Source organism: Amia ocellicauda, chromosome 1, assembly GCF_036373705.1.
Source record: "Amia ocellicauda isolate fAmiCal2 chromosome 1, fAmiCal2.hap1, whole genome shotgun sequence".
In the NCBI taxonomy this organism is placed as follows: Eukaryota; Metazoa; Chordata; class Actinopteri; order Amiiformes; family Amiidae; genus Amia; species Amia ocellicauda.
Genome location: NC_089850.1, coordinates 4,680,011 through 4,693,772, shown reverse-complemented (window position 1 = coordinate 4,693,772; position 13,762 = coordinate 4,680,011). Strand labels below are relative to the sequence as shown.

Here is a 13,762-nt window from a genome sequence, read left to right as displayed (position 1 = left end):
TTACTTTTGTCAGTTTCAAGTTATTTCCGAGGAAATTGTGCATTCTTCGTTTTTTGTGGGGGGGTACCAAGAAATTTGAGCATGTCTGTATGTATATATATGTATATCCTAAAATACGGGACACCTCAAATGAGAAGCTGTCATTTTGTTTTCTGATTTAGAAACCAAATCACCTAAAAGACAAATTGCATTATTGTGAAAGCTGGGGAAGGATGTTGAAAAAGGTGCAGCTTGTGTTTGGTCACCAGAAGCAGGGTGTTCAATTTGTGCAGTTGGTCACTAGAACCATTTTCCTGTAGATTAAGATGGGTCTCCCATATCTTGGGACAAGAAAAGCAGCTTGAAAAGTGAGTGAACAAGAGCAGGGGGCAGAACATGTGCACTTGCCCTTTAAATTTCATTTTGTTGATGTTTTTGTTTTTTGTTTTTTTGCTGTTCACACATTTGGCAGCACAACTTATTGGCCAGGCAGCCCTGAATTTAATCTCATCTCTCTTCCAAAACACAGTGACACGGATAAGTCAAACACATCCACAAATTAACCATGTCATGCCTGCAAACTGTATGATTTCATTAGTCTTCAAAAGACAGGGGTAAGCAGAGTTTGAAAATGTCTTGGTATGAGAGAAAGAAGTGGCAATGTGGCAGCAATACCAGAAATTCAATGCTTTGCTTCCCTTTAGCTGTTTGGAGGGGATATTATTTGTACTAAAACATCTTTCTGAAATATATTTTTTAAAATAACTTAACTGAAAACATAATCTACCAGAACCAGTTCTTCTTAAAAAAATAAATACATTTTTTTTAAATTTGGATCAATAATGTTTTTAGATCATTGCCAAACCTATTTTTATATTCACCAACCACTACTGCAAGTTGTGGGTATGAATATTCCTGCATTGAGAAATAAAGAATGTTTGAGAACTGAAAAAGAAAATCGAGGCTATGAGGCAGATAGCTCTAATACTATACTTATGTAGAATATAGGAAACTGACACTTTGAATCAGATTGAACATGTAAAATTAAAACAGATCTAAATATGGCAAAGAAACACCAGCTCTAGTAAGATTACAGTCTCACATAGAACAGCTTCAAATGAATAATTCAATAAAATAATTCAGATTACTTTAGAATTATAAAAAATAATAATGTTCCACTAAAGACTGAATATCTAAAGAAAAGACATGCAATATGTAAAAACATGGTTTGAAGTAATACAAAAAAAAAAAAAACATGATCAGAAATCCTCCAAGAGTTTCAAAAGGGCAGCCTGTTCCAAGACATGGCAGATACAGAAGTGGAACAGATTAGAAATAGATTGTAGATTCCCACCTAAATACAAACATTACACTCATTGTTGAGATGATAGCCAGAAAAATTGTTTTTATATCACTGGAAACTAGAGACTAGGGGTAAATGATACCAAGATTGTTAAGATATCACTGTGAGGAGATATTGACTGCAAAGTAGGGAAACAATATACAGTTTTTCATTTTTTACCCAATAGTCACCCAGTTTGTCTTTAAAGTTGTATTTTGACTAGTACTTCAAGGGAAAATTGTAAGAAAAATACGTTTACATTTAATATTTTTAATAAAATCAACAAATGTCATAATTTATAATTATTCTATTATTTAAAAGGGTGGTAGTGTTGCAATATAGTGTGTCTAATCATGATCAACAATGCAGAAACTGATTCTGTAGTTTGTATGCTTCGTTTGAGTTGTCCCACATGCTTGTGGAGAGGAGAGGAACATAAAATCTCGTTGCCTAATTCCTACTGCTATTCATAAATGTACTACTCTGTTGCCTACTACTAGCTTTATCAAAACAGGATCTGTAGACAAATTATTAAATAACTTCAACCATATGCTAAGAACTGCTTTAGATACAGTAGCTCCATTAAAGATGAATTAAACCAACGAAACGCTCACCATGGTTTAACGAGCTCACTCACTTAAAACAGAATGCCTTAGATATAGAAGTTTTTTTGTTTTTCTCTCCTCCGTGCCTAAATGGTTTATTTACTTAAATGTTCACTCACTTTATTCTAGATCATGTAAAATGTTTACAGGTCTATATTTTATTTTATTTTATTGTATTTATGTATTTTATTTTGCTGTACATTTGTTGTATGTTGTATGTAGCGAAGGGCGCTATACAAATACAAATTGATTGATTGATTGATTGAGATATGAATATAAATTGAGAACTACAAAAGTAGAGGTCTTCCACATGGCATGGAATGGCAGTATAATATAATACAAGCAGGCCCTATCCACTGGTAGGTCTGCTTTAATTACTCTAATTTAATAGAGTAAGAATAACCCACACTTTCGTCCATGGACATCTGTGGACCACAGTTTAAGAGCTTTCAATTGCGGTGATGTTTGACATTTTTGTAGGAAGGAGCACCACCTATGGTCCTATCTGTGAAACTTGTAGTGCAACTTGAACTGTCAGAGGCCTGATATTTATGCAGCCTCACAAGATCAGGTTTGAAACTGGAAAAAGCATCAACAAGAATATAATGCAGAGCAAATGGCTGTGAATTTGGGATAATACCATTTTTACATCAGTGTCAGTGCTGTGTATAAGAAATAATCTATCATACCTATTAATTTCATCTTTGTACTTCCTTATTTGGAAATCTTTGGTTTGGCAAACTTCAGCCTCAGAGAAAGTCATCCTTAGGGCTATAGAGTCAGGATGATGGCCATGCATGTTCCCAAAGAACCTCTTGATCACAAACCACTGATAGCAATCATAAAGAAAAACTTGAATTGAATATTTCCTCAAATTCAATGATTAATGATGAATCTGCAATACTATGACTTTGAACTAATATACAAGCCTGGCAAGTACATAGTGCTAGCAGATGCCTTGTACCGAGCACCCATGGCAACCACGTAGGTGATGTGAGTTCAACTGTGGATGTGAATATGGTGGCTGTTGGACCCTCTGTGTGTCAGACCTGAAATCAAAGCAGATTGCAGAAGAGACAGCAAAGGACCCAATGCAGCAGACAATTATTACAAATCTGTATTAAGGCTTGTCCAATGGCTCGTGTGCACAGTATTACCAGATCAGAGTAGAGCTTAGTGTTGTAAATTAACTATTGCTCAGAAAAGACAGAATAGTCGTACCACAGAATATGCATCAAGACATGCTCAAGAGAATTCATGAGGGATATCTTGGATTTGAAAAATCCAAGATAAGAGCTAGAGATGCAATATACTGGCCTGGAATTAATCTGGATATCAAAAGGATGATAGGTTAATGTGAAACTTGTCTAAAATATCACAACAAGCAAGCGAGGGAGCCCATGATAGTTGCTGACCTTCCAATAGCACCATGGCAAAAAGTTGGAACTGATCTATTTCACCTGAAGTGATAGATATCTTTTCCAGCTGTCCTGAGATGACATAACTCTCCAGCACTGTGTGATTACACACATCAGGTAAATCTTTGCAAGACATGGAATACTTCAAGCTGTGGTAAGCAACAGTGGTCCATCGTTCAACTGCAATTGCTGAACATTATGACTTTCTACGCATAAGATCAAGTCCACTGTATGCTCAGTCAAATGGGAAAGCAGAGAAAGGAGTCCACATTCTCAAACAGCTGTTAAAAAAGGCAACAGACAGCAAATCAGATCCCTACTACCGAGCTTCGCCCCTGGAGTGTGATTTATCTCCCGCAGAACTTTTAATGGGTCGTAAATTATGTACCACACTACCCTAAAGTTCAGTGGAGAAGCAGAACAAAAAGCTGAGGCAGAAGCAAAAGTTGTTGAAGAGAAAACAGAAACAAAATTATGACAAAGCAACAAAAAAGCCTGCAACCACTCTCAAGATATGATGTAATGCATGGTACAGAAAAGCAACAGTCCTGCAGGAAGTAAGCCCTAGGTCATACACTGTAAAGACTGAAGATGGACAAATCCTCAGAAGAAATCAACGCAGCCTTCTGAGAACTCCAGAAACATTTCAAGAGCAAGAATAATCAGATGACAACCACCTTGCATCTGAGTCTTCACCTGTGCTCACACACAATTCCTCTTTGTCAAGCAAACAGACTGACTTACCTGTTCTGAGAAGAACCTCACCTAAAACACCTGAAAGATTGAATCTTCAATTTGAAAAAGTATCTGATAAATGTCATGCAAGTATGTTGTTTATTTAAATGTGAATTATTTAAGATTAGTCACTAAGGTGAATATTTGAGACTGTACATATGCAAATGTTTGTTGATTGTGATGTGTTGTGTTACTGTTGTTCTCATTGTTAAGAATAAGTGTTTATACCTCAAAGAAAAGGGGATGTAGTGATATGCAGTTACATTTTCATATCACAGGAGGTAAATATTAAGATATAAAAGGAATGCCGGAAGTGATGTACCAAAGAGAGATGGTTTTAGAAGCATGTTAATAAAGACTAGCACAAGCTAGCAGTTCACAAATATTTGATCTTCTTGACATTAATTGATAATACAACAATATTGACAAGAACAGGTATATTGTTAACAAATGTTAAAGGTACAATATTGTAGGATACATTGGTATACAGAATCATACAGTTTTTCTGCCATCCAGGAAGTTATGACAACACTTTCAGTATGTGGCAAGTTTTAGATTTAAAAGTCTTAAAAGTAGTTTATATGACAGAATCAAACTGGATGAGTGGTATACATTTCACTTATACACTATAGCAACACATGAAGATGCAGAAAACCATATTGGAAATCTGCCAGTTCACCCATAACTTATTCAAATGCACAATTAAATAGTTAAGACACAGATAAGCTTATTATATTATAACACATCTTCCTCCTCCTCTGCCTGCATTTGCTATCTGATATCTCAAGGCCTGAATTTCATGTGCCATGCTTTCAGATTTCTTAGCGAAGCCTTCATTGATCAATTGTTGTTGTTCCTGCAACACAGTAACATAAATCAGGGGCAAGGTTAACAAGAGGTTTTCACAAATAGTTTCATCTTTGCTTACTTCTATTCCAAAAGCAGACAGAAAGTAATGATAACATTAGCAGATTAAGGAAATACTACAGGTATGTGACTTGACAGAACACAAAAATAATAATTGAAAAATAAAAATCTGAAACTCAGTGACAACCTTTTAGAGTTGTCATTTTTTATTTGATTTTATAAATTAACATTTAAATAAGCTGCAAAACTCATTACCAGTTCATACTTAATAGAGCATCTGTATGGTTTGACTTATGTCATATGTACTGGACAATTCATACATTTTGCTCCAGTTTGTTCAGTGTGCTGTATGCAATGTGACATTTAAAAATATATATTTACCTTCAGTTTGGCATCCAAAATTGCATTTTGCTCTTGTATGTATTTTTGCCTCTCCGACTCAGCTTTTTCCATGTACTGTTCCAGGTTTTCTTTATGGGTTCTTTCCTGGTCAAGAAGATTCTGCTTCAGCTCTTTGTGTTTCTCCTCTGCTGCCTTTCTCTCCTGCTCCATGGTTTCTTGCTTGATTTTCTCCACTAGAGAATAGATTGACATTTAAAATATGAATACTGCTTACATTTCCATCTGTATTTTAATTCAACCCAAGACATTCCAATCAAGGCTCTGTGCCCAAAAAAATCTGTTCATTATGCCGGGAAGTGGACAAAACAGAATGCTGAAGGCCTACTAATTGGAGGAAATCCTCCTCTGGGTTTCAGCAAGCTTGACAGTGTTATCAACATTCTTTAAGCATTACAAATAAAATTATAATTAAAACAAGCTGTCAACGTTCTTTAAGACAGTAAGGATATTCAAGCTACTACAAGGGTGTAGTCTGATTGCATGGATGCTCTCCTCCTACGTCACAAACCTACAACGTGTGCCCTGGACTTTCTCCCTTCTCGCCTCTTCCAAGCGACTGCTCCTGATCTTCTCCCCTTCATCTCCTCCCTCCTCAACTCCTCACTCCTCTCTGGCTGTTTCCCCTCTGCATTTAAACAAGCTGCTGTCATCCCACTGCTCAAGAAACCAACCCTTGACGCCACCTCTTCTCAGAACTACCGCCCTGTCTACCTACTCCCCTTCCTCTCAAAGACTCTCAAGTGGGCGGTCCACCGTCAGCTCAGTGACTTTCTGTCCCAACACTCACTACTTGATCCTCTGCAATCCGGCTTCTGCACAGCTCACTCCACTGAGACAGCTCTCCTGGCTGTCACTGACTCCCTCAGCTGTGCTCGGGCGGCCTCCCTCTCCTCAGTCCTCATTCTCCTTGACCTCTCCGCAGCATTTGACACCGTTGACCACTCCATCCTCCTCTCCTGCCTCGCTGACCTTGGGATCTCTGGGACTGCTCTCACCTGGTTCTCCTCCTACCTCAGTGACCGGTCCTACCAAGTGACATGGCGAGGCTCCTCATCCACCCCCCAACCTCTCCTCACAGGCGTTCCCCAAGGCTTCATCCTGGGCCCGCTCCTGTTCTCTCTCTACACTCGCTCCCTGGGCCCCCTCATCGCTTCCTATGGTTTCTCCTACCACTTCTATGCTGAAGATGCCCAGATCTTCCTGTCTTTTCCTTCTTCTCACAGTTTCATTCCCCTCTCGCATCTCTTCCTGTTTGTCTGCTATTTCCACCTGGATGCACTCACACCACCTCAAGCTCAGCCTCTCCAAATCGGATCTCCTGTTTTCCCCCCACTCTTCCTCACCTTCTGCTGACCTCCCCATCTCAATCCCCTTGGAATCCACCACACCCTCTCCTTCTTCTTCCGCTAAAAATCTAGAAGTCACCCTCGATCCTGCGCTCTCCTACACCTAGCACATCACCACGCTGACACGCACCTGCAGATTCTTCCTGAGAAACAAACGCCGGATCCGTCCCTTCCTCACCGACTACTCGACTCAGCTGCTTGTCCAGTCACTGGTCCTCTCCCACCTGGACTACTGCAACCCCCTCCTGGCCGGCCTGCCTGCCTGCCTGCATCTACTACCCGCCCGCTCCATCCAGAACTCTGCGGCTCGTCTGGTATTCTCTCTGCCACGATTCGCACATGCTACTCCACTGCTCCGCTCCCTCCACTGGCTCCCGATAGCGGCACGCATTCAGTTCAAGACATTGACCCTCACCTACCGCTGTCTCGACCACACTGCACCAAGCTACCTTCAGACACTCGTCTCTCCATACATCCCTTCCAGACCACTGCGCTTCTCCAGTGCCAGAAGACTAACTCTACCTCCTCTCCACTCTCCTTCCTCTAGAGTCAGCTCCTTCTCACCCCTGGCCCCTAAATGGTGAAACGACCTGACAACCAAAGTCAAAACAGCAGAGTCCTTGACCTCATTCCGGCGCTTACTCAAGACGCATCTTTTCCGACAGTACTTGTAATATTAGTCCTTTTATCCCTGCTAGATAGCACTTCACAGTTTTTATTATGCTTCTTGCATTCTTGATTGTTTTCCTCCTTGCTCCCTTTCCCGTAGCCCTTGACTGTGACCCTACATCTTGACAGCACTTAGCTTTCACCATCCAGGATGTACAGTGAGGGAAAAAAGTATTTGATCCCCTGCTGATTTTGTACGTTAGCCCACTGACAAAGAAATGATCAGTCTATAATTTTAATGGTAGGTGTATTTTAACAGTGAGAGACAGAATAACAACAAAAAAATCCAGAAAAACGCATTTCAAAAAGTTATAAATTGATTTGCATGTTAATCAGGGAAATAATTATTTGACCCCTTCAACTTAGTACTTGGTGGCAAAACCCTTGTTGGCAATCACAGAGGTCAGATGTTTCTTGTAGTTGGTCACCAGGTTTGCACACATCTCAGGAGGGATTTTGTCCCACTCCTCTTTGCAGATCCTCTCCAAGTCATTAAGGTTTCGAGGGTGACGTTTGGCAACTCGAACCTTCAGCTCCCTCCACAGATTTTCTATGGGATTAAGGTCTGGAGACTGGCTAGGCCACTCCAGGACCTTAATGTGCTTCTTCTTGAGCCACTCCTTTGTTGCCTTGGCTGTGTGTTTTGGGTCATTGTCATGCTGGAATACCCATCCACGACCCATTTTCAATGCCCTGGCTGAGGGAAGGAGGTTCTCACCCAAGATTTGACGGTACATGGCCCCGTCCATCGTCCCTTTGATGCGGTGCAGTTGTCCTGTCCCCTTAGCAGAAAAACACCATAATGCATAATGCATAATGTTTCCATCTCCATGTTTGACGGTGGGGATGGTGTTCTTGGGGTCATAGGCAGCATTCCTCCACCTCCAAACACGGCGAGTTGAGTTGATGCCAAAGAGCTCAATTTTGGTCTCATCTGACCACAACACTTTCACCCAGTTCTCCTCTGAATCATTCAGATGTTCATTGGCAAACTTCAGACGGGCCTGTACATGTGCTTTCTTGAGAAGGGGGACCTTGCCGGCGCTGCAGGATTTCAGTCCTTCACGGCATAGTGTGTTACCAATTGTTTTCTTGGTGACTATGGTCCCAGCTGCCTTGAGTACATTAACAAGATCCTCCCGTGTAGTTCTGGGCTGATTCCTCACCGTTCTCATGATCATTGAAACTCCACGAGGTGAGATCTTGCATGAAGCCCCAGACCGAGGGAGACTGACAGTTATTTTGTGTTTCTTCCATTTGCGAATAATCGCACCAACTGTTGTCACCTTCTCACCAAGCTGCTTGGCGGTGGTCTTGTAGCCCATTCCAGCCTTGTGTAGGTCTACAATCTTGTCCTTGACATCCTTGGACAGCTCTTTGGTCTTGGCCATGGTGGAGAGTTTGGAATCTGATTGATTGATTGCTTCTGTGGACAGGTGTCTTTTATACAGGTAACGAGCTGAGATTAGGAGCACTCCCTTTAAGAGAGTGCTCCTAATCTGAGCTCATTGCCTGTATAAAAGACACCTGGGAGCCAGAAATCTTGCTGATTGATAGGGGATCAAATACTTATTTCCCTCATTAACATGCAAATCAATTTATAGCTTTTTTGAAATGCGTTTTTCTGTTAAAATACACCTACCATTAAAATTATAGACTGATCATTTTTTTGTCAGTAGGCAAACGTACAAAATCAGCAGGGGATCAAATACTTTTTTCCCTCACAGTAGGACCTCACTTACTGTACTTGTAAAATGTATTATTTTGAATTGCTATGTTTTAATTAAATTGAATTTGTAATGATTGATGCCTTGTACTTAACTGTATTTTTGCCTTGGATAAGGGCGTCTGCCAATAAATAATAATAATAATAATAATAATAATAATAATAATAATAATAATAATAATAATAATAATAATAATAATGCTGAAAGCATCAATCTCTGGAAATAGGACAGGTGAACCAACTGACGGTGCTTAAATTATTGCATTAACCTGCAACTGGCACTTATTTGCTCCATGCAAATATTTGTATTGTTTTTTTTTAATTATATATATAAACACAGTTTAAATTGTATACATTTTCTAATTTAATTTTTTTCTAAACATCTACTGTTGACATGTTATATAAGTTTGTTGTAAAGATTCCATTATTGATGCTATCTGTAATGCTTCTGAGGAACATGAATGCTTGACTAAATAAGTGTCAATAATGTACATTGTTAACCTTCATGCTATTGCATGTAATTTGTAGTAATAAAATTACTAATTGAGATGATTAATGTACCACATTGTGATGATTTTAAGGATTGTCCAATATATGGCTTTAAGAGGAAATAGGCAACTTTCTATGTCAAGTAATTTCTGTCATCTGATTCAATGAAGGAAAAAATAATAATTAACCAGGAGGTATATAAAGAAACTGTAACACCCAGATGTTGCAGATCACCACAGCATAGCAGTTTGTTCTACAGACCTTCCATAAATGTTTCAAAAGCTGCCTGGATCCTCTACTAAAGAGCTAATTATCATTCTTACATGTAAATCAGCTTTAATCTATTGCAGACACCTTTTTTTCTGCCTATTCAGTCTTTCTCACAAATGTGCACACACATCATCACTACATTGGTAAATCACCAAAAGTTTCCTCAAACAAGCGCAAAGCAAAGTTTCTACAATCTCACCCTCTAATTCCATTTGGTGTTTAGAGATGGTGTTGTCAGCATTCAGAATTGAGCTGCCCAGGTCTTCTTTATCTTTCAAGAAGTCCAGAAGCACAGCATCTGCCTGAGAGAAAGATAGATTTGAATCCAGGATTCATGCATTCTATTTATAGAGATAACATTTACTTCAATTTGGCAGTTCAGTTCAGTTATCAGTGTATATATATCATCATGACCATCAGCTTATATTAATCCACTTCTGGGTGTAGGCTTCCCTAGATGTTTCCACTTGCTTTGAGCTACAGCTTCTCTTTTCCACATCATGCCTGCAAAGTGTATTACATCTTCTCATCTTTTAAGTGGTCATCTTCTAGGTCTTTTTTTAATCTCTTGGGATCCATTCAATAGCTTCCTTTGTCCATCTTTGATCTGTTCTTGCGATGTGCGGTTACAAGGTTTTGAATTTCCATATCTCAGTCTTAAACAGCATCATAGAAATGAATTGCAAATCTCGACACCACACTGTGAAATTCCAAACCGTATGGTGAGACTCCACCAGCTGTGAGATTACTGGAAATGCAGCCTGATGTAGCGTGACTCTCACTTTGCTTCAGTGAGATCAGCCATTTCTGTTCTGTCCAGACCTTCACAGAGTGCAATGCATTCTATTCAATCACTATGGAATCTCAAATACATTTGATACTTTGATTCTCCATGTATTGCTTATCCCTTCTATCACAACTATATCAAAGGCATAGCACTAAAGATCCCACTCCAAATGTTTGTCTGAGTTTGCTACACAGTACATTTTATGTTTCCTATAATTAGCAAAGGTTATTTATGTTATTAATTGCATTAGTTATATAGGGGTTTTAAAGGTGTTTTATAACCATCCGTACAATACAGTAACTGGATGTGAGGAAACACAAAAGTCACAAGTTTCAAAATTCTCATGAGTCTCAAATGACCCAACCATCCTATTATTTTGATTGATTGTGACCACACATAGGGTACATACACACACACACACACACACACACTTTTTAGAGCAATGTTTCATTGACATATTTTGTAGTCATGTTAGAATCGAAATACTGATTTGAATCATTTGAAGCATAACACATTGACACATTGTTCCAAAGTCTGTATCAAAATGACAAACTCACGTGACTAAACTGAATGACATCATTACATCAGATTGTTTCTTAACATTTAAAATACCTTATTTCAGCATAGGAGAAATGAAGCACAATGAAGCGGATGATCTGGGATCTGAAAATTTTGACCCAAAATACACCTAAATCAAAGGTACAAAAACTTCTCTCTGATCCCTGATCTGTGACATTTAAAATCATACATCAGATTAGATGTAACAGACCCAACACAATATAATGGCATGGCATCAAATAATTGTTATTGTTGAATATAAAAAATAAAACTAAGATACAGGCATTCTGTTCTTTATGCAATGATACACGTTTCACCTAGATATATGAAGTTGGTTTAACAGGAAATGTATTACTAATAGGCCATTTCACATTTGCTTTGTTTGAGTAACCAAAAGTGCAAAAATGATTTTTGTACAATAATTTGTGAAATATAAAATCTGATCTGACAGTGTAGCTTAGTATCCGATGTGATGGTTTGTAACACTTTTTATAATAGCCAAATGTCATACAATACAAGCAGGTGGTCAATGGCGTCAACAGTGAAAGACCTCAACAGGGAGAGAAAAAAAAAATGGCCCTTTAAATAAATGAACATAAAATCAGTACAGTGTGAGTAACAAACCACACAATGAGAGCAAGGCAAGGAGACACATTCTCATGCTGCCCAATCAATCAATTAACCATCAGCAGTCTGACACAAGTCCACCAATCAGGAGCCCCTGCTACAACACATAATAAATAAGGGCTACACCTAATAATAAGGCTACATCTACCACAGTTATCAGTAATCTATATAATAATAATTTAGAGATATTTCTATACTGGAAAATAAAAATAGTTTGTCAGTACCTTTATGCCTTTGTGAGGTGTACTTTTGTACTGATTCACAATTCTGTTCAGCTCCTCCTTATATTGTTGGTATCCCCCTGGTCTAATGAAGATGCCTTCATTCACCTTTGTCTCCATTTCGGTGTAGAGTTGCTGCAGTAGGGCAAGGCTGCGCTTTTTGGATTCTTCTTCATTTTTACAACAAATTGATTTATATTCTTCAACCACAGCCATCTGGGAAAAGGACATGAAGATTGCCAGTTATTGAGCATAACACGGCCTAAAAGACAAATCAGTGTTTTTTGGTCATCAAATCCAAACATAAAATAATACATTATCTACATGGTTATATAATTAAGCTTTCAAATTACAGTTAAACCTTTATTTGTGGTTGTGGTTGTTTTTCTTTCTTGTAAATTGTTGCTGGAAAATGTCATGTTTTTTGGATGTACTGACCAAAACTGAAGGAAAGCATAGCCATATAGGAGAGTATGGCTCTCTCAAATTTGTGTTTACATCATATATGTTATGTGGTACACAGATATTTTCTGTTAAAAGAAAACATCCCCACCGCTAGTTCTTCCTGATGCTTATGATCTTTGTCCTTGAAGGATCGCTTCATGAACAGTTCAAGAGCCTCTTTCTCATATTTCCCATGTAGATCAGAGAGTTCTTCAGTGGTGTCTGTGGGCAAGGAGACATCCTGACTCATCTTCTCCTTGTAGTAAGAGAGTGAGTTCAGGACTGCAGCAGAGTTCTCAATCTGAGCCAGAGCAGAGACCGCGTTCTCCAGGCAGGGCACTGTCCCACTGTTAATTGCGTCCATGTATATCACAACGAGGTGTCCTAACACTGTTCAAACAAAACACTATTTAATTTAATTAAATACATTTCTGCAAATAATTATTGGCTTAAGGCTGTGCTCCAGGGACACTCAGGATATCCTGCAGACATTGTTTCTGGGATCAGCCATCCCATCCATCCATCTTTGAAACCATTACCCTGGCGAGGGTTTCTGGGATCAGTTTTCACCCAATAATCCCTATTGCTTTGATTAATTGTAATGGCTTAACTGGATCTCTTGTGGATCTGCCACCTTTAAATTATACTGGGATTGTTACGTTAATGTTAAAATTGTAAGTTTGGAATACTTTGTGGAAGAAGATTACCCAATAAGAGAAACTTCTGCTGCAATTCTTATGATTCAGAATTGTCTGCTTATTCTCAGTAATCACATCTCTCTGACATGGCACAGCAAGTACAGCAATTGAATATTCAGATCATTCATTTTTTGCTACTTGTTTTTGTTTTACTCACTTTTGCCAGTTGCTGTGATCCCCTCTTTAATCGTTTTTATTTTGGCCTCATTATATATGTATTGGCAGAATTCTTTTGCTTGCTGCACAAAATCAGCATTTAGATCACTGTCAGAAAGCTCCTCTATTTTCCACATTTTCCTTGGGGACGTAGGCTGGTCAAAAACAAAGCATTTCCGTGTTGGGAAGTATTTCCTGATACATTCACGTGGCAAGTTGAATCGATCGATCCTCTCTGTATCACCTGGGACAAAAATATTACAATATCATTTACCAATTATCAAATTCTCAAGCAATCTTGTATATAAGATCTCTTTGAGCCAATGTTGTGTAATTTACATTGACTTGGCTCTTCACATAGCTTTTCTCAAAGCAACAGAAAAATGCTCAGTAATGTTCACTAATTTAAATACAAAATTATTA

At 38.7% G+C, this 13,762-nt stretch overlaps 1 protein-coding gene across 1 annotated transcript in view; it reads right to left on the bottom strand.

Annotated features, from left to right (window-relative positions):
- Nucleotides 1-4,454: 4,454 nt before the first annotated feature.
- LOC136750790 (guanylate-binding protein 1) overlaps nucleotides 4,455-13,762 on the bottom strand; it is a 16,777-nt gene continuing 7,469 nt past the window's right edge. Inside the window, exons 6-11 of the mRNA XM_066705896.1 lie at nucleotides 13,341-13,583; nucleotides 12,595-12,875; nucleotides 12,045-12,257; nucleotides 10,048-10,150; nucleotides 5,328-5,521; nucleotides 4,455-4,935 (exon numbers count right to left, since the gene is read on the bottom strand). Of these exons, the coding sequence (XP_066561993.1) occupies nucleotides 4,810-4,935; nucleotides 5,328-5,521; nucleotides 10,048-10,150; nucleotides 12,045-12,257; nucleotides 12,595-12,875; nucleotides 13,341-13,583 (1,160 nt within the window). The 3' untranslated portion in view covers nucleotides 4,455-4,809. The remainder of the gene's footprint in view (nucleotides 4,936-5,327; nucleotides 5,522-10,047; nucleotides 10,151-12,044; nucleotides 12,258-12,594; nucleotides 12,876-13,340; nucleotides 13,584-13,762) is intronic.